The following is a 21659-nucleotide window of genomic DNA, read 5'->3' on the forward strand; positions in this document are numbered from 1 at the left end:
TGGGTATTTAAGTTGGATTTATTGCACAAAGAGCGGTGACAAAACACACTGGCTGTTATTGAATTGTTAGGATAGAATAACAAAAAAAAAAGGAATTCCATATAATATTCCAAAGCACATTTGTTGACGAGTTTAAAAAAACAAAAAACAGTTGTCATGTCAAGCAGCAGTTCCAAAATGAATCCATCAATTTGACAGGGACATTACATCGGTTATCAGTAAAGGACATTTGGGCGAAAGAAAAAAGTTCATAGTCAACTAAACATCATTAGGGTACACTTTCACATTCTAATGACATCCAAATACTGTACAACGCGGCCTTTTCAAACATGCTCAAGAGAGAGAGAATGTAGAGTCTATTACCATGGTAGGAGTTTAATCGCACTTTACAGTGAAATACACCAACTACACTAGACACTACATTTTTTCCCACTCCAAAATGACTTACTCCACATTTGAGTATTTGCCAATAAAGACTTTCAATACTTGATGCCATTATTTCTCGCAATTGCGATGAAAGCATGTTTCGTTCTTTTTACATTAATGTGGCTCCTCTCTGAAAAGTGTCTGTCTCAGTCTAGTCATTTAGTATCGGTGTTTCAGTGTCGGAGGAGCATTTTAGAGTACCGAGTACTGATATCAGTGCATCCCTAGACATGACAATTGAGCATTATGATCTTTTAGAGATCCCACTTGGATTGGCTGTGTACCTAATAATTTGGTAAACAGTCCAGTGAGAAAATAAGATTAAAGCTGCTTCAAAAAAGGAAAATTTTCATTTTCAATTTCAACAAACACAGAACAATTCATTGTAAACTCTCACCAACTGCTAAAAAATTTTTTTTTGCATATGCGGATTCAAAACTAATTTGTCAGAGTTTGCATGTGTTTAAGTCTTTGGTAGGACATGAGCAAAACATGACATTGGCATAATTAAAACTCATTCAATCCCAGGGACATTTATATACTTTTTTTTCATGTGGTAGAATAAAGGAGCGTTTGGAAATGGCTGGCACTGAATAAGTTTTAATAATGAGGAAAAAAAATAAAAATAATTCAGTAACACATCTTGGGCGCTTTGGGTACAAAAACACAAAGTAATATATAAATGTTAAAAGTCAAGTTAAGGTCCAAGCAGGGGTTAGTTCATTTCGCCACCCCCCAAAAATCAAACAAAAAAATGAACCAATTATTTTTTTTTGTGTATAACAACAGGTCATCAGTGTGACACACATTCACACAGTCATTGTTGCTTGACAAAGGGAAGGACAATGTACCCGAGTGATCATCAGGAAGTATCCAAGTACATGATTTTGAGGGGTTGGGTGGGCAGACAAAAGCTTTCCAAAAGGCACAGAGCTTCAGTAACATACCAACAAAATGGAAAGCCATTTTAAAAAAAAACACTTGGTCCACATCCAATCATGCGAAGAATACTTAAGTGTTATTCGTGAGGACAAAGTGTCCTCGTAGAAGGACCTAAAGCTTGATATCAAGGATATGGACCAAGTGTTCAAATGCCTTTCCACAGGAGTTGGAGTGAGTAGACTTGATGTTGTGTTGTATGCGAGACGTGCGTCACTGCTTGTTATGGCTCATTTCATGAGCGCGCACACATGATGGCACCACATGATAAAGAAGAACACAAGCGTTCCTTTCAAATTCTCAAATCTCTTTGCATGGTTTTGGAGGAGGCTGTGTGTGTGTGTGTGTGTGTGTGTGTGTGTGTGGCTGGGTAGGCAGGATTAGAGGAGGTTCCTGTTTCCGAAGATGTTAGCGGGGTCCACGTAATCCTTGACGGACTGTAGCATACCCAGACCCACGTTGGAGACAGTCTGCCTCATCCACTCCTTGCGAAGTTTCCCCACTGGAGAGACAAAAACGTAAACACAAATGAATGCTTGGCCTGGGGATGAGGTTTGACAGGATTTTTATATATATATATATATATATATATATATATATATATATAATATATATAGTGTCACTTCCTGTAACAGACAACTTGATAGGTTCCATGAAAATAATTAAAAAAAATAGTGGGGACCTCTCTTCCAACGAGAGAATAGAAATGAACGGATGGGGGGGGGTTAATGTTTAGAGTTGGGAGGGGCGTGCACGGGAGGTGGGGTGCATGGGCACGGCTGATTGCTCGGCAGGCTGCTGTGAGCCAATCAATCTTGTGAGAGTGAGTGAATAAACAGAGGGTGATAAATGCTTTTATTCAGCCAGGAGAAATGTTTTGCATGGCGTGATTTATAGAGCTCAGCAGACTATCAAACTCATTAGGCCTCGTGTGTGTGTGTGTGTGCGTTCCCACAGGAGGATGAGGAGGGGGCTGGGAGGCCCCACACGGCCACCCTCACATTTGCTCCTCGCTCCTCTCACCCAGCCAGATGCCATCGTGGAGCTCACAACCTCCGTCCATACTCTGAGGGAGAAGTTTGATGTTGCTTGGCATGGTGACTTTAACCCCAAATGGAGGGTTGACATAATCTCAAACCTGAGGGGCACGTGAGGCTCTTGTGCAATTTTGGAGTCGATATTATCTCGCATGCACAATTACCATTTTGACTTCATACCAAAATTGGGATATAATAAATCTATGACTGTTTCTGCAGGCAGTTTTATTTTCTTCTACACGAGGTCTTTTGATATAAATGCCAATGCCAAACTCGTATTGACGCGTCCGTGTGGGAGTTTTATTCACACAGCAGATTCTAATCTGAAGATATCTAATGTCATGATTATTTCCTATTCGGGCAACTGTGCTGCTTGAAAGCAAAAAAGTAATAATTGTCATTGAAGCCAATTGCCGTACAAAAAAAAAAACAAAAAAAAAAGATAAAATGTGCGAACGTATCAGTTTGTCAAGCATTGTCGACTTTGAACTTTTGGAGGTGGTGCCAATTTGGGAGCTGAATCCCGCTGTCCCGTTCAGCCTGAGAACAGGTGCTCCTCACTGTGTAAATACTTAAAAGTAGCAGAATAATCACAGCAGATTAGACCCCCCCCCCTCCCCTGTACAGATAGGATGAGCCCTGACGTATTTGTTATTAGAGTCCAGCCAAGCAACCCAGATGGGGATCGGGCTGTGAGGGCCTCCTGACACAAGAGGGCAGACAAGGAGGTCACTGGGGGTGGGGGAGGGGCTCTGATAGCACGTGCACCTCCAGATGGTGACAGAGGGACTAATCAGATTCGGCGCCATAATTTATATAAAATAAAAAAAATAAAAAATAAAAAAAGTACTCTCCAGGAGCGTACCCTCCTCGCTCCCTTTGGTTCCACCTCCATGCCTCCTCCTGGGAAGGCGAGAAAACAGAAGGTGGCGGGACTGCATCATTGCCTCCATCAGCGTGATAATTTACACATCTATCTTGTCGTGCTCGCTCTCTCTCGCTCACTCGCTGTCGCCATCAATCTCTGGCGGACGGCCACGCAGCTGAGGCCAACCACAAAGGCGGTGTGGCACGCTTTCCATCCCGCCCGGGCAAAGGCTTTTGTTCTGCCACCGCGAGGTAGAGCTCAACTGAATCATCTCCATCTTTAGTGAGGGCCGCACAGTGGTGAAGGTGAGGACGGAGGGCTCCTCGTCGACAAATGGAGGTCGCGGGACTGAGTTTTGTGCACCCCACCACCCAAGTATTGATAGATGGAGCAGTGCACAGGTGATGGATGCTCAGAGGCTCCCAGCTACTGCTGCAGCGGTGACCCACTTGAAGCTGTGCTTTTTACAAGCAGCCATCCATTTTCTATCACGCTTCTCCTGTCCAGGGTCACAGGGGTCTCGAGACCATCCCACATGAGTTTAAAGCAAGAGGCGGGGTGTACCCTGGATTGATCACCTGTCAATCACATGGATGACACATACTCCTATTCATACTGAGCTGCTTGGAGCAAAATTAGCACCAAAATCAGCTATCAGCTTTTCTTTTGGGAATGTCAGGAGGTTCTTGACTCCTTTCCACACAATGCTATCATGTTAGCATTGTGCAGTGTCCTGCGGAGACAGTGTTGGATGACTCAACATCCCCAAAAAGTGTATTTACCGCTGTGCCCTCCAACCTGGCCATCCTTGACTACATCTGTTTGCTTTGATACACAAAACCCAAGGAAAGTGGATCCATTTGTCAGCAGCTGATTGTAGCCAGACACACTGGTCTGTCTGCGGCCAGATAGCCAGCCCCGCTGTGATTAATCACAATTATAGAGTGGGCCCCATACACAGGAGCCACATGGATCACACCCCACCCCCTTTAGGTTGCTGAGGGTGGCCCGGGCCACCGTTTGGAGGTCAGCATTCAAGCGGCAACACTGGTGGCGTCGTTTAACGCCGGCCCTCGCCACCTCCTTTTTATTAGCAATCTTTTAATTTTGTGGCCGTCCCCGCCTTTGGGGGGTGGAGAAAATTGCAATTTAATATCGCGGGTGATTCGCTGCATACTGATTTTGACAGGTGTGATGAATCGCTTGAAGTGATGTATGAAAACAGCCAGGCGGATGGCAATATAGATAAAGCGGGCGTTTTCTCTGAGCCCTGATGGGTCCGTGAGTGGCTTGCAGTTTGAAGGGGGAAGAAAAAAAAAATCATCAAGGTTGCCAACTGTAAAAGGCGGCATACACACGCTCCAATTTGGAACAATTTAATAAAGATGAGATTCTAGTGTCTGCAGTAGATGAGACTGCATTGGACGCAGTACCAAGACTGGCCTGTGTGAGGCAGCAAAGAAGAGCAAAAGGAACAAAGAGCAGTAGGAGAAGAAATATGGTAGATTCTGCCTAGCTAATCTGGTAATCAGCGGATGAGTCAATGTTTTTATAGCTCCAGTTAGAGACAACGCTGCAGCTTGTGTGTGCATGCCCCCGATATGCACGTGAGCTTGTCCTACCTCCATGATGATGCGATAAACTGCCTCCGTTGGCAAGGATCTCGTCTCTGGCAGCGTGCTGAAGAGAAACAAAGGTTTAGTCAACCGTCCACAATCTGGGAGCACATTCTTGCGTAAGGCAGACTAAATGCAGCACCTCCACTTGTTCATACACGTGCACGGGATCAGCAAGGCCCCTGTAGTGGAAGGCGAAGTAAAAGTAGACACAGGCACCGGCGTCATACGTTTGAGTTACCCTGCAAATCAAAAGATGAGAACATTAGTCACTTGCAAAAATATTTATGCGTGAGGGGATGAGATTATTAACATAATATATTTTCTAATGATGACATTGTTTTGTTTTCACTCATCAAAGCCCTTGGTGGGCCTAGCAACAAAAACTATTGATTTAACTGAACTTACTGAGCAATGTCTCAAAAAGCCAAACGCAACATTGCCAGTGTGTGCTTCTAAATAAAAATTCCTTTGACGGGAGTCGGGTCCCCATGCTAAAAGTCTCTGCTGCGGCCTCGCTCCCCGCCGAGGGCAGAGCCCTTGTTCATCTGACATGGCCCATCACCTGGCACCCTGGCTGCTTCAGAGGTTAAATGGACAAATCAATCATGTGACAGAGCGAGGCCGGGAAATGAATAGCTGTGGCATAATCAGGCTGAGGCTTAATCTGTCCACCGGCATAGAGCGGCCGGCCGCCTGGCTCTCTTCAGCTGCTTTGCCGTCTGCCTGTCAGACTCTGGTGAAGGTTCATCCAAACATTGGCAAAGGCTTGACTATTGTGTTTCAATGAGGAATATCGCTTATTGATTAGTTTTAAGGAAGAAGCTTTAACTTCAAAAGTAACAATGCATCAAGCTGATGATTTTGGTCATTAGTGCCTCTCAAAAAGCAAGGGAGCGGCACTTGGGGGCAGCCAGCAAACTCCTGTGCGACAATCCATCACAATCACAAATGTTACCTGCAAGTGGCCAATGGTGGAAACTGGACTCCTCTGTTTTTACACTCGCCTATGATGCGAGCTTTGACGTTCCGGCAGATGTCCAAAACCCTGAAAGGGGGGGAAAAGTTTTTTTCTTTTTTTAATGTGGTATAGAATGCATGTGGAATACATTTGGCCTTAAAAAGAAATTAGCAGTACGAAGAAGCCGACATGAACATAGAAACCGCCGCAAGAGGTTCCCACTAGCGTGGAAATGGCCGCCGGCATGCGCAGCCGTGTGGAGGACAGCAAGAAGGAAGTCTAATGAGCCGAGCGCCTGCGTCCACTTGCTCTCACTCCGTCTCTCCTGTCACGCGTGTTACGCAACGAGGGGTGACAATGACAACGAGGACGAAATGTGGTGCGCATTGCGATCGGGTGGGACTTGAACCCGAGGCTCGAGCGAATGGCTTGAACTACAATTGTGAGCAATTAGTCAAAGATCTCAGTAGACCTTGTGAGTTGTCAATTGTAGCGCCAAAAGGTAGATTTCTTTTTTTTTTTTTAATTGATTGTTTTAAATTGATGGCCGACAATTATGACCTTACCAGAGCATTCAAAAATCACCACAATTGTGTATTTACCTGTCCCAGGGTACTGAGGTCTCGAATGACTCGCCAATCACATAGTAGTCCATCCCCAAGTCCTGTCCAAAGGAAAACATCAACATGTATTTATTATAAAGTATGTTATGCTTCAACTCTGAGCAAAGCAAGATCATTCATCTATCATCATTCTTCTCTTGCTTTCTTTTTCTTTTCTCCCCTGTCATTCTTTGAAGGTCTAATAGAATGAAATCCAGTCATGGGTTATCTTGAAATGCTACATGGAAATTAGTTTAAAAAGAATAGAAAGAGCAATTCTCAAAATGAACACACAATAAGTATGACCACATCAAATCAAGGGCCTGGAGGTCACATTCTGCAGGCCCCTTGTGTTCTTGTCAAAGGCTCCGCCCAGCTGTCCATTAGCTTAGCATGCGTTCAAAAAAAAAAAAAAAATCCAAAGCGGTCACCCACCCGGAGGTAAGCGATGACAAAGGTCAACATGTAGCCTCTCTGCCCATTGTCCTCTCCGGCTGCCAGGCCTCTGGAAAGAAAAAGATAACAGGGTTAATATTCAACTGTGGCGTCTTTGTGAGCGGCTCTCACGGCAGCTGTGTGCGAGCCTGTCAATCCAACAATGCGCAGATCAATGCGGGTCAGCCGCACATCCATCACCTGCGGTGTGTAATCAAATTTTCATCTAGCACCCAAACTAATCAGGCCAAGCTCATTAGAAAATCGCTATATCGATTCATGGCGTTTCCCAACATCGGAGGAAAATATCCCGCGCTGATCCATCACTGGCACTTGATCGTCTTTTACTGGAAATAATGCGATAAAGCGGAGGATGCTCTGTGCACCTGCCAACTTTCTTATGATGCAATTGCTGCTTATCAAAAGGTCAATAACAATCTAATATTCATGAACAGTTGATAGCCAATGCTGTAGCGCCAACTACTTGCAACAAAAAGTACACAAATTGCTTTTTGGCAACTATGAATTAATTTAGTCGCAAAGAACATAAATTAATATTACAAGACCAGAATTAATATAATAAGACCAAATGGCAAATTTGGCCTTTGGAGTGGTGTCGCGGCATCTAGAAACATAGTTAAAAACATATTTAAAAAAATAAAATAAATAAAAAATAGAAAAAATTGAACTGAGAGAACAAACCTTAATTCGCATAGTCAATGAACAATTTCTAAATACTCTTTTATATCAGTTTAATTTGTAATGGGGGTTGAATCATTTTGTGTATCATAGAACAAAGAAATACATATACAAATGCTAAATTAGTAGCTCTTGCTTACACTGTGTAATTTAAAAGTGTTTTCCGGTCTGTACTGTGAAGTGACATAACTCTGAGTGAATGTTTGAAATTGACCTAAATCATCTCTGTGGAGCATCCCGGTGAGCCTGATGTGTAACTGATTCCCCCCCACCAGAGGACCTCATTGATCAGCACCCACAAAGGCGGGCCTGGCAGGAGGACATCCACAGGTGATCCATCACCGTAAACTAAGACAAACAACGAAGCGCAACACTAAGTCCAGGGCGTCCTTTTCGACGTTACTTCTACTTATGGCTGGTATCAAACATTTCCACTACATGTTTTGTGCGTCTCCTCCGTAGCGTTACAGAGGAGGGGAAAATACTGACCCAAACATTGCGGCGATGCCATAAACTTGCTTCTCATGCTGCAGGACCTTCTCTCGGTCGCCCTCGAACAAAAGGGTGGCCACGCACAAGCGGTTCTGGTCAAAGCCTTTGAACTGAGGATTTAAGAGGCAGAGGTTCATTTTTCATGAGAAACACTTGGGAGCGTGCCTCCGACGCAGACGGCTCATGCTCGCGCTTTACCTTGGTGATGTACAGTTTCTTCAGGCCGTCCAGAAAGGAGGTGAAAAGTGACGACACTTGAGGCTTGAGGGCGTGACCTGTGGACACGGCAGTTAAGGGGGGAGCCATCGAGACGCGGATGAGGATTTACTTTCAAACATTAGTCATCGTCTTGTGGGAATCAGCGAAAGCGGGATGGTCAAGAGTTATTTGGGCTCTCAAACAAAAAAAAAAGGAGGGAAAAAAGAAATGGTAGCATTTGAATAACTTTACAACGGGCCGGCTGCTGGCGACAATAAATCACAACTTCCTGAAGGGAAGCCGAGTTGACGCAACGATATCGCTCTTCCTCACGCATATTTTGATTTATTCTTGATCAGACACACAAAAAAGTGCCGGCGGACAAGCAAAATGAGGGCCGGGGGCCAAAGGGACGGCCATCAATCATGTTATGCGTGATGTCGCAGAGACTTAACAGTTCATTTATTTCTCCTGGTGTATGCTCTACTCTCTTCATCACTTAGTGGCCTAATTTTGTCCACTGTGAGGTTTGATTGCACGTCTCCACTTCTGTCAGCCCCCTCACACTATTTAATTAATAACTCAACGTCGGCGAGAGACCCTCGCTGCGTATGATTTTACTCTTAAGCCCCCCGCGTCCTTTGTTCTTTGCTCCTCCCTTCCGCGTGTGATGGTGACAACAATCTCATTTTTCATCTCAAACGCGCAGACAAGCACGACAAAATTGCACTCGTAGTCCCAATCTGAGAAGGCATCAATTGGTGGTATTCAACGTGAAGCCACTAATAAGGCTGAGAAGCTATCATGGAGTTTTAGTTATTAGCGGGAAAAAGCCGGTGGCTTCATCCAGCTTGCTTAATGCTCAGAGGTGCCTACTTGATGAGGAGCGGAAATCTCGGCGAGATAATGAGATCCCCGGAGGCTGGGGGGAGTTTTACTCAGATCTCTGGTGATGCCAGATGCATTGGCCAGACCTTAAGGAACGGCATCATAAAACTTCAATGGAATGACTGCTTGGCTTAGGCCGAGAGCCATTTTTCTGTTATTATGTTTATATTATTGCCAGTGATATTTTCTGTTGTATTGTTATTTTATGTTTTTTGGAAAGCGCTTTGTTACGGCAAAAGTGCTCTATACGGTAAATAAAGTCTTATTCCTATTTTTTTTTTTTTTTATCTCGTTGCGGCTTATCTTCAGTTGAAATAAAAATATAACCGGCGGCGTTCGTTGATGGACTAAAAGAAGATTAAGTGGCCGTTTCAAATTACAGACTGCAGTTTGAAAAAAAGAAAAAAAAAAAAAGCAATGTTCAAAAACATGAGCTAAAGTGATTTGCACTGCCCCAAAGAGTCCAACAGAACTTACCAAACTTAAATTGCTCATTATCCATTAGTCGAATAGATGCAGGAGCACACCTCTAAAAGAGGAGGAAAAAAAAAAGAAGGATAAAAGAAATGAAAATCAATATAACTTGACGTTGTAATTTGATGAGAAATGATGAATGCCTCCTGCAAAAAGTCGGAGGCGTTTTGGTTTCTTGATTGATAATTCTGGAAAATTCGATTGTAAATTATATATAAGATTTCAACTGATCAACACAGAACTAATTTAGCAAAACTGTTAAAAAAATGCTTTTTCAAAATGTAGTTCATCAATCGTAGTAGTTTTGATGACTGTTGAACACTTAAGTTTTATTATGTCTATGATTTTTTTTTTTTTTCCAGAGTAGCTCTGTTGGGTCGATTTGAAATTGGCAATTAAGATAACCAATAATGTGATGTATCTGTTTGATAAAATAGTGTAAAGTGACCTGTTTGGCAACTTCCCGAAGACAAGCGACACCTTTCTCAAAGTTGGGGAACACCACGGAGCCGTATTTCTGATACTCCGGCTTGGGTCGAATCTTCATTGTCACCTCAGTGACCACACCCAGGGTTCCTGTGAAAAAAAAAAATCACAAAGATGATGAAGCCATACAAATAAGTAAATTGAGGCTACATGTCGTTTACATGAACTTTGTACTCCTTGGATTTTTTTTTTTTTTTAAACAGGGTTCTGGTAAATGCCCTGGGGGTCCTTGTGGTGACCTTTGTCTCACATTTCACCAAGGGGGATCTGGTTTTCTACTGGGGCAGGGAGGGCAAGAAAGATTTATCGGCAAGGAGCACGAGGAAATAAAGCAAGGCTCTCTCAAAGACAGGCAAGCCCAGAATGCAGCACGTACGCAGATACAGCTAAACCTCTGACCCACCTTACGACCCCCCCAGAATCTTCACGAGAGAAGAAGCCACTGTGCGCGCTTGAAAACGTCAACGCAGGAAATAAGAGGGAGATGATAGTTGGAAAAACAGATGTGGCGTCACACATGGAAAATGTGTTTTGAAATCACACAAATCAACATTTGGGTTTTTTGTTGGAAGAACTGTTGGATCTCTTGGTGTCCTTAAGAGCATTGTGTGCTTTCTGCCACCATCAATAATTTTGGACAAATGCTCAGTTGCTAGTGTTGTTGTCCAAACAAACAAACAAAAAAACCTCGGTCTTTGTTACATCTGCTTGTGGAGTCGTCTTATTTCAACTGGTGAATCTTTAGGGCTGTGGACTCACTTGTACTCGAGAACCACAGGTTGCCCACCAATTACTTAGACAAAGCAGTGCTTTGCCGCCATCTTGTGGCATCTACAGGAAATTATAGATATTTTTCTAATTGGAACTGTCAATTATATTTTTAATTTTCACACAATTCACTTCCTCAAGTCAGTTTATTCATTTAAAAAATAAGAACAATGAAAACTTGTATATTGTTGTAACTAAAGGTCTCGAAAGAAATGCTTTGTCGTTTGACTGATGTGCTAGCACACAGTTGAAGGTTTTGGTGCAAGGCAACTGCGTCAGAGTCGTATTTGGCTATCAGGTGCAGCTTGTACACTGTAAATAGCGGTCAGGGACAGTCAGGCCAAGGACAGGACAGGGTGCTGCAGACGTGTGGGGAGCAAGCATGAGAATCATCCTCATGTTGCTGCTTTTTATACAAACAACACTGGACACAGCTGTAAAGGTGCCCAAATTCCCTGGCGGCATAATGAAAGAAAAACACAAGCAGACCTTCGGATCCCATGATGAAGTGATGAACGTCCGGCCCGGTAGACATGCGGGGACCCTGACAGCTCTTCTCAATCACCCCGCGTGGAGTCACCATCTTAACGTGGACAACCTATTCCCATCGGGGGGGAAGGAAAAAGAAAACGACATGCTGTATTTAAACAGACATATGGGTTTGGCCTTTTCGGGTTCCAAATTAGAAACACTGCCCCGCGCCATGTGGGACCACTCATGCTGTGGTCTTTGTACTGAGAGGGCGTGCGTGAAAATGTTTTGTAAATTGTTTCCTTCCGATGAAGAGATGAGCACGCACCAGGTCCTCAATGTTGCCATAGATGTTCTTCTTCATGCCCGACGCTCTGGTTGCCACCCAACCCCCTACTGAGCTGAACTCCATGGAGTCCGGCTCATGGCCTGTGCAGTAGCCGCTCTCATTAAGCTGGGAAATACAATGAGGAAGATGTTAAAAGTCAAATCACGTGCCAATGTACTGCTTTATTTGGATTTTACTATTTTAATGCAATTTAAAAAAAAGTATGCAAAAAAATGCATTGTATAAACTATTAATTGATTTACATAATATTAATGAGCACAACAGTTTGAGATGCTTTTCTTCATTATTATCATTCCTGATTTTCCAGGACAAAGCACATGGTTTTAGTTCCTCATAGTGAGGCATGTGGCATCCATTTTGACTTGATTTAAGGGAGCAAGTGTGGCTCCTTTCCTGTCACATGTGCTTACGTGTCACTTGTGTGTGGGGGGGATGAGGACCTTAAGTAAATACCCAACAACCTCCACAAGAGGGCCTTGAAACAAAATGTGATTCAAGTCACGGCTTTAAAAAGCCTTTTTTTGTGGCCGAGTCTTAACGCAGAGGCGTCTGCAGTAAATCATACAATGTTAAGCATTGAATGTCAGCTCTTAAGGAATTTGCTGGCCGGTCCCTAAACACTTAAAAGACACGACTGTAGTCACCTGACGCTCCAAATCCTGACCGATGATGCCGGCTTCCAGGTGGGCAGTTAAATTTTTCTCATCAATCCACAAAATGCGGTTCTGTATAGGATGGAAACAAAAAAACATGCGTTTTACATTGTAAAGATGTTTATAGTAATGTGTGTTCAGCTCCCCAAGGTTTAACTCAATTGAATATCAAATTTCAAATACACGCTTCTTATTTGGGCCACTAAACACTGGGCTCGAGCCTACCTGCATGGGGTCAATGTGCCCCCCTTGTGCCATCAATTACACTGCAGAAGTAATAAAGTTTACTATATTCCTGCTCCGCTGCTTTCACACACCAGAGCCACCTGACCTCCGACCTCTGACCTCCACAACAAACCACTGGTGGGACAGCAGCATATTTATCGTTTTCACACAGTTCAAAGGACAACGCTATATTGGATATTTGCTGTTTTATATTCCGTTGTAAAAACGAAACGTTATCGTGTTCATGTGAGAGAGCCGACCTTGCATTAAGATGAATGGATGCTGCCAAACTATAATATTTGTGTTACACTACTAGCGTGTTATGGGATTTATGGAATGCGGCCGTTTTACGATTATGGTTACTGCCATGACTTTTCTTTGCTTAAAGGAAAATGTGTTGGGAATGGACATTAAATAGTAATTTTGTTTTAATGCTAAACAAAAGGAGGATATGTTACTCTGGAAAACAGTAATTCATTATTTGGTTTTGTGATGTGCCGCAGGAATACTTCTCAATCACTCAAAGACAAGCGCAATAAAAATAGTATCTTATCAAGATGGCAGAGAGGAAAAGGAAAACAAATGTTTTTAAAGATTAAAGAGTGACTCAATGTCAATATGTACAGTTGGTATGCTTTGAAGGACTTCTTTATTACAAGGAAGGTATTTACCATCTGAGAGGTATCCAGAGAAACGATACAGCGAGCTTCATCAGTGGGACACTCGAGAGCACTGGAGACACTTGTTCCACCTGTATGGAAAGGAAAGGGAGGGGCACTCAAACACAAATCTTAAAAATAATCGTGTATCTGTTTGCAGTAATAATGCAGAAAAACAGGCCTTTTTATTGTCAATTTATCAGGCGGAGAAAGCAAAAGACCATACGGAACCATTTTAGTGCTTTGAAAACTCACCTCCGTATGGTATCAAACAAACGTTGTACTTGCTTGCCAGTTCCACGAGTTTGACGACATCATTGTGGCAGTCTGCAAAGACACAAGACAAAAGTGAGGTCAGCGCGATAAGATATATCATAGCATTTAACCTTCTCGATCGCAAACATAAATTAAGTCTCATGGCTCATTTTGAAAAAAAAAAAAAGAGATATGACAGAGGTGATAAATTGGATGTTTATATTGGCAGGGCCATTAGAGACGGAAATAGCAGGAGAACAGGGTGTGTATTCATTTGCCAGAGGCTTTTCCCAGGTGGAGCGCGAGTGCATGAAGCGGTGCTCTTTGTGCTAAGGTGATCCCAATCAATACAAATGCGTTGCGGCCAATAACGGAGCCAAAGCAGGTCACAGTAAGCGGGGAGGAGGACGCACTTAAGCGGGCTAAAGAAGAGCGTCTGCATCCTGCTAAAGTCTGCCGACTGACGGACACGACACACACGGCCGTTGGAAAATCGCATTTGAAGTCAATTAGCTCGAGTTAAAACAAACAGATTGGCTTGGACTGTATGCAACGTCTCTCGTGAAAATGACCAAGTAGAAATGAAATGTAAATTTTTATGATGAAAATGTGAAACGAGACATATCACACATGACAAATACATTTGAATTAAACATCCATTCAGGGTTAGATTACATTATAATTTAAGAATTGACAGTGATAAAGCCAATAGTAAATGATTAGAATTATATTAACATTTGCCTTAGCTCTTTTTTTTATAACTTCATCAAACATCATCGAGACTACTCGCTCATCATTAAAACCAAAATAAAAGTCGGCTTGATATATTTCTCATGCCCTTAGGTAGGGCTTCTAAAAACTACAGCAGGGGTCTGCAATCTTTTAGAGAGCTACTTTGAAAGCCTCCAGTGCAACTTGTGTTTTATAGATACCACTGGTAACTTTTACGATTCTGTATTTGCATAATAGATCTTTCACTCCATGGAATTCATCATAGTCCATCGCAAACCTATGCTCAAGTCACAATAATGATAAATATTTTATAAATAAACTTCTAGACCATAAATTGGGAATTTAAAAAAAAAAAAAACATTTTAGGTTAATTGATGACTCCTTAAGTGTAAATTTAAGTGTTATATGCACCTTTTTTTTTTTTTTTACCCTGGGCAGGATGGAATAATGTCAGCCATGATAACAGACATCAAGAGCAAAAAAGAAACTGAATGAGAATGGCACTGCCATAAAAGACATGGTACTGCTTCGAAACTCACCAGGCCACACCACCAAATCGGGAATGCGACCAAATTTCCCTTCTCGCAAGGCAAAGATCTCATGTAAGCAATGCCCTGTAGAAGACATAAGAGGGGTGAGCAACATACAAACAAACAAAACCCAAGGAGACCATCTCCAAGTGAGCGTTACCGTGGCTGCGAAATACGCGGTCCTCGGCATCGTGAGAGAAGGGAATACCGAAGGATTTCAAATCGTCCAAGAAGGCTTCGTTAAGAGTGGGAGCTGGTACGGCGCTGCTGTTCAGGAGGGGCTGAAACAAAACAAAGCATTGTTATGCACTTGCCGACCGTCAGTTGACAACAACTAGGAATCCACAACACTCACTAATGCTGGAGTTTTGTGCTGCAGACTGGCTCCAAACGTGCTTTCAAACCAGTCTCTTAGGCCAGGGATGACCATACCACTTAATCTATATCTGGATAGAGATCAGGAGGACACAGAGTCAGAACGTTTTTTTTTTTACTGATAACATTACACAAGAGCAGTTAACTTTAACCCTTCACATACCATCTTAATGGCCAACCAGGTCCAAGTGTTCATTAACAATAATGCAGACTTATATTCCTAATAAGATTAAATACATTGGCTACTAAGCATATGGTTTCATTCAAGGAAGTGTTCTCTTTCGGGAATCAAACCGGAAGTTCCCTCTTGAGTGTACTTCAACCCGGACAAGTAAATTATTACAAGAATTATGTGTCCAGAAGAAGTTGAGAATTTCCTGTTAATGTGCCGCTCCGGCTAGGGAAAAGAATGCCACTTATTCAAGCACTACTACACGACAGCCACTAGATGGCAGCAGTGTGGTGTCACTAGTTCGGATGGGAGAGCGGGAGGTGTGTGGGGGGTTAAATTGCTGATGAAATGATTGATGCAACACACCCCAAGATTACAATTACATGAGAACATGAGAATGCTTACACAATATGGTCACGTGAGTGAATGAGATCATGTATCATTTGGCCTTTGGGAACATTGATGAAGAGGTACAAAAGCTATGTGCTATGTGACTCTCACTGTACCTTTTGCCACTGAATTCTGCTTGGCCTTTCTTATTGAAGAAGAACTTTGAATCGCTGTAGCCCCAACCGTTCCACTTCATGATCTCCTGCCTGGAGGAAAATAATAAAACAATGACGGGAGTGATGGTTAATGGGTAATCACAAGATGTTAAACATCTTAAATAGTTCTGGAGGTGTTTTTTAAAAGCAAGACGACACGCCAAATACAGCCGACGATCCGATACCCCGTCTCACAAAAGGCTGACGTCAATGCTGTCTGATTTTATTTAGCCGGTCAAAAGTTTCCATCGCATTCAAGGTGGGCCTTTTTATCAATGGGGAAGTTAATGGTCGGAAAAGTACTAGACAACCACACCTATTATATTCTCTGGGGACATTCAAGAACATGCTCGGACTATACTGGACAGCCTATAACAATTGGGAATTAGTACGGCAACATTTGAGGGGGGGGGGGGGGGTGCTCAAAAGTTGTATGAACAATTTTAGGTGTCAAACTTTAAAACAAAAAATGAAAAAGTCTCAAAAACCTGACGTGCAACGAGAAATGTTGACGTTTGAATCACCATCAAAACCACATTCAGTAAAACAAATTAATCTCTGATGTCAATGTTCTCTTGAACAGTCTATAAGCTTGACTGTGTGTTTTGCTTTTTCTCTGGCTTTTCTATCTTTTTATTCCAAAAGCTGGTGCATGACATCACGACAACTTCTTTAACCTACTGTTTTCACCTCTTACAGGAAATGCTTTGCAAAGTTTCTGCTCACCACACCTTCCATACTCCTGGGCCAATGCCCAGGATGCTTTTGGTCACCACGACAACTATGCGGCTTGATCCCTTCAACTTTTCATGTTTCATTAACGGCGTGTATCAGTCTGCCCACTCGATTTCTACGATTTTTATGGTGGCGGTGCAAAAAGGGATACTTGACAGAAGCTCCCCCAGCACATGCAACAATATCCATCTAATACAGTAATTTAAAATGTATTTAATTAATAGATGAAGAAAAAAAAACTTTCCAGACTTGAAACTGGAACAAAAAAGTCTTTGGAACAACACTACACACACTGAGGCGGTTTTACCCCAAAACAACTGTGCCAATCATCCAAAGTGCAACTGGAATTTGTCAAACAAACACTACCCGAGTTCAATGACCTCACAACCACCAATTAAGCCAGTGAGGAAAGTGTAATGCAGTACTGTATAGCTTTCTTTACAGAATGCATCATCATCTGCAAACTAAAAAACAGGCACTTAAAGCACAGAAAGATTTGGCTCTGTAACTGTGCAACTACTAACTCAGCCAGATTTCTTTCTGATTAGGTCTCTTGGAACGGGACAGCTTAACCAGCACATCGGGATTGTTTTCTATTGACACCACTTAGATACTTGCCACACTAGAACGCAAACATAGCGAGATACGTACGTAATTCCAAAAGGAAAAAAACTTGTAAAACTGGAACTGAATCTGATAAGAGGGTCCTGCACTAAGTTGCTTTAGATGATGAAAAAAGATCACAATGATTTACCAATTTAAGAAGATAAAACTCTAGATATTAAAAAATGCAAAAACATTTGATTAATTGTATTTATTTATATCTGTACTGGTCCGAAAGTCATGTTGTGGGGCCACTTTGAACGTAGAGCCCTGTAGAATATCAAAAACATTACTGAATATTTTAGTAATTTGCAGGGGAATTAAAGATGGTATATCTAAATTAAACCTGGCACATCTTAGAGTAGTATTGCTACAATGTAACACTGACCAGAACACTGTAAAACGGGAGCCAATTTTTTTTTACACTCAACTGCAGCTGTTGAATCCGATTTCACATCAGATGACAGCTCAACCTGCCCGAGGTTTCATGAACGCGACTCAGCCTCCAATAGGTCGAAAGTCAGACCACCGTGACTCTTAGCCAATCAGATTAACGAAAAGAAGCCCAAGTTACATTCACTGCCTCGTCGCTCGGTTGTCAAACAAATCAGGCGGTAAAGTAGAGCGTGCAGAAAAGAAAACGACAGAAACGTATTTATAGGCTGTTGTCCTACAGTATTCATACAAAAACACCAACTATGAAAACCTCGTCTTATATATGCCGAACATTCGACACAAGTTGAAGCGCCACAAAACGTTGCAACCATTGTTCGTTATACATCCTCCAATAACAAAAAAAAGTGGAAGTGCAATAAAACTAACTTTGTCTCTGAATAAACTAAAGAAAATTGATGTAGTGCATGAAGCCGCACCCACCCGGTTATCAAACAAGTGCTAACTGTCTGGCCAAAAACCGTTTTTCCACGACTCACTATGAAATTTGTGTTTGTCTGATAGGTAAATAAATCACACGTGATGTCAGCGCCGCATGCTCTTTTCAGCTTCTCTGCTACGCGTTACACAGATTAAGCTACAGGGAATGTGTGGACCCTCGTCAACCCCCGCTCCATCACAGACTTATACCTCCTTCGCGGCAGTGTAGTCTTCTCCTGTTGGGCGACATCCCCCTCGCTCCCCTGGGCTTTGCACTCGGTGGCTACAATGGTGGAAGCACTATCCGCCGGTGCTCGTAAATGCCCTGCAATTATCTTCAACCTCTGCTGAGCGACTCGTTGGATGTCGGAGCTGTCTCCAACGCTGCCGCTGTCGGACGCCATGCTGCTTCCGTATTGGTGACGGGAGAGAGCGGAACTGTCACATATGAGGGAAGAGTGTGGCGTTCAGTGGTACCTGGGAAAAAGCAATATTTTTGTATTTGTTTTTTGGCATGACGTTTCCGCTTATAATTAATAAGTGTTTCTTGGTACATACATAATGTACTGTGTGCGTAGTTAAAGACAAATTAAACACGGGCCTTTTCAAATCATGACAGTCACGTTGAATTTGTTTAATCATCTGTTTCTGCTAATCTTGAAACCGGTGGTTTCACACACGGTTGCAACATTTACCACATCGAGAACAAGGACGTGAAGCCATCGCAATAGGTTGTACCCAGCATGCTTTGCGAATCACACATAGGCTCAATTCTATGCAAAGACTGGAATTGCAGGATTGCACAGCAAACTCGCTTTTAATGCTCATGTGAGCTAAAAGAAAAGGTTCTTTTCAGTAACGCTTGACAATGGAAGGAAAAATATACATAAATGTAGGTAATTGAATTTGAGACTTATTTTACTTGGCTGAGGATGAGAAACATCAGTCCATTCATTTGTCTGTTTTTATTAGATTTCAGTGTGTATAACATTTGACTAACTGGCAATTCATACCTGCAGTTTCATCTTGCACAAAAATCGTCTGTTACACTGCAAACTCTTCTTTTCTCATTGACTTGTTTGATGCACCACTGGCTTGGTTAGTAAATTAACCTGAACCAACACAGGTTTACTATTGACTTTTCGAGCTCCTCTCCACTGAGTCACCAGACCAGCATGACGACTGTTTCCATATGGTACCATCCAGCGCTTTAAGTAACAATATGACACACACGGATCACAATCAATCAAAATAAAACACCGTATTGTAATTCAAATAAACAATGGATAAATTGGACAAAAAGAGTGAATCTGCAAAGGAACTTTATTTCAGAAGAAAAAAAAGCAGAAAAGGTGTAGCAAATATCCAGATGCTTGAGGACTTCTTTCCCAAATGGAAGATTTAACTTCCAAAACAAAGTTCTGTAATGCACTGACTGCGAGCAGTGAGAGTCTGAGTGTATCACAGAACTTTATTTGGAAAGCCACAGTGCCACCTCATAGGTTTGTCTTCTTCCAGCAGACTGACATGTTGCTCCCTTGACCTGCAGCAAATCACAAGAACCGCCATACATGTGTTTTACTTGAGCACACTTTTAACATTCATGCATAAAAAGTTTCTTTTTTTTTCAGGGGGGAGGGGGGGGGGGGTCAATGTGTGGCTGCGGTGTGAATGCTCCATATGGAACGGGCCTACTGGGTGGCTTAGACGTCTAACACCAGCCAGGTATTGTCGGCCAGAGCCTTTTGCACATTTGCAGAAGTTTTAAAATAATTTGTGTAATCGAGGCCATTTGAACATTGTTTAATACAAACAGCACAATAATGCCTCTTTTACAGAGTTGGTTCCACTTGTAGCTTCTACCTGTTGAGCCTTGAGGATTCAACAGGCCTTGGCAAAGCTGATTTCACAAAGTCAACTTGTTGACACTGTTAAAAAATTTTTTTAAATGTGCACAAGGTCAACAAAGCTCTTGTTGACCATTATCTAACAGCAATTTAGGAACACTTGTCACTTTAACAGCATTAACGTGACAGCAACTTTTTGCAACATGAAAAAGCACAACGTCACCTTTTCAATCATTACATGCAGAAAGACGGCAGGCAAAGAATATAAGTCAAGTGGGTTCGGAAATAGCCAGAGAGGAGCCATACTGTACCTGAGAGGTAGACATAAGCGGTGAGCTGCAGCAGCCAGTCTGTTTAGAAAAAAAAAAATGCAACGAAAGGCAGCGAAGTGAGGACGTCGCAGGGCCACCTAAAGAGAGCGATGCAAAGCCACTCTTTCTTCGCTGCACTTGATGTGCTGACGTGCAAAAACGATTCAAGTCGTGGGGTGGCCGGTGCTTCGGTCGCCGTCGTTTTACCTTTTCTTCTTCCTGGCCGCGAGTGAGTGCTGCGTGCAGTTGACTCAATGCAGCTGGAAGAATGTCGACGTGGAGCTGCCAAACGTGAACGCGTGCACATGAGCGCGCTTCACGGGAGAGCATGGAGGGCTGGGGGGTGAAAAAAAGAGAAAGAGGCTTTTTTTCTATGTGTGTGTATGTGTGTCATTGCACGCCAGTGGACTGCACTTTACTGTGCGTTTCTTTGCACTGAGGTGACAGCGCCAGTAGTTTTTTTTTTTAGTTTGTCTTATTCCGTCCTCTTTTAACTACCATATTACTGCAACGTTTTTACAACCGTCCTACATGGTTTAAATCTGGAATTCACGTGGTTGGTATGACTATTTGCACGATCTAATAATTCAATATACATATGATCAGAACAGTGAATACAAAGTGTTACAATTTTATTTGTGATATATCATATAAAAGTGAGATTAAGAGACTCCATTTCAAAAAAATTCCACACTGTGACCTATAACCCACACAAGTCGAAAAAGAAAATGAAATCTGTAATCAGAGCTTGGAGGTTTTAAAATTGAGTAATTTACCTGAAGCATGGCAGAACCATCAGGAAACAATGGCATGCCACTCATAGCTTGAAAGTGGCCTCAAGTACAGACTATAAAAGAACAGTGCTGTCTGCCTAAAAAATGTGGACATTTAAGCCTACAAAATCTCCTCTTGGAACTATTTAATCTCTGCCAGGTGAGCCTATTGTGCTTTCTCAAGTGTAAATAGAAAGTTAAATAATACAACTTCTTGTGGCTAAATTTGATGTCATTTATTTTAACAATATTTCATTTATTGATTTAGTTACATAGCAAATTCCTATTGTAGTACATGTTGATTTAATTACATAGCAAATTCCTATTGTAGTACATGTGATATAGAGACAATGCGCATCACTGAACTCATTAAACTTGCAAAAAATCTTTTCTAGGCTGCCAAGGCCTTCTTACCTCCAACATAGTCAACCACCAGGGGGCGCTGTAAAACCACTATCTCTTGTCTGTGACGTACTCAACTCCACAGTATCATATTAGTATGTTTTGAACCCTAACCGTTTTATAACTACGCTTAAAATCCCTCATACAGAATGTTATAACGTGTCATAACGCGTATTCCCCAGACGAGTGCATGAACAAATATAATCCGGTCCACAAGGAGTTAAAGGAGCGAGCTCAGGCTGTCCCATACGCCTGGTGGA

The 21659-nt window shown here is 42.3% G+C and overlaps 1 protein-coding gene and 1 long non-coding RNA gene across 2 annotated transcripts; both read right to left on the reverse strand.

The window, feature by feature from the left end:
* Positions 1-18523, reverse strand: agps (alkylglycerone phosphate synthase). The gene is made up of 20 exons (XM_037240439.1): positions 18277-18523; positions 15817-15906; positions 15119-15209; positions 14924-15044; positions 14773-14847; positions 13502-13573; positions 13259-13338; positions 12354-12434; positions 11689-11814; positions 11379-11487; positions 10084-10211; positions 9639-9690; positions 8274-8350; positions 8073-8185; positions 6885-6954; positions 6450-6511; positions 5845-5934; positions 5029-5128; positions 4893-4950; positions 1-1867 (listed from the first exon to the last, which is right to left on the reverse strand). The coding sequence occupies exons 1-20, from the start codon at positions 18468-18470 to the stop codon at positions 1746-1748; spliced, it is 1911 nt and encodes a 636-aa protein (XP_037096334.1). The 5' UTR covers positions 18471-18523; the 3' UTR covers positions 1-1745.
* Positions 18524-19016: 493 nt separating this feature from the next.
* Positions 19017-20802, reverse strand: LOC119115719. Its single transcript, XR_005096185.1, has 2 exons — positions 20225-20802; positions 19017-19609 (listed from the first exon to the last, which is right to left on the reverse strand). It is a non-coding gene; the product is annotated as an uncharacterized LOC119115719 (long non-coding RNA).
* Positions 20803-21659: the final 857 nt, after the last annotated feature.

The sequence above is a fragment of the Syngnathus acus genome, chromosome 21 (assembly GCF_901709675.1).
Source record: "Syngnathus acus chromosome 21, fSynAcu1.2, whole genome shotgun sequence".
NCBI classification, from domain to species: Eukaryota; Metazoa; Chordata; class Actinopteri; order Syngnathiformes; family Syngnathidae; genus Syngnathus; species Syngnathus acus.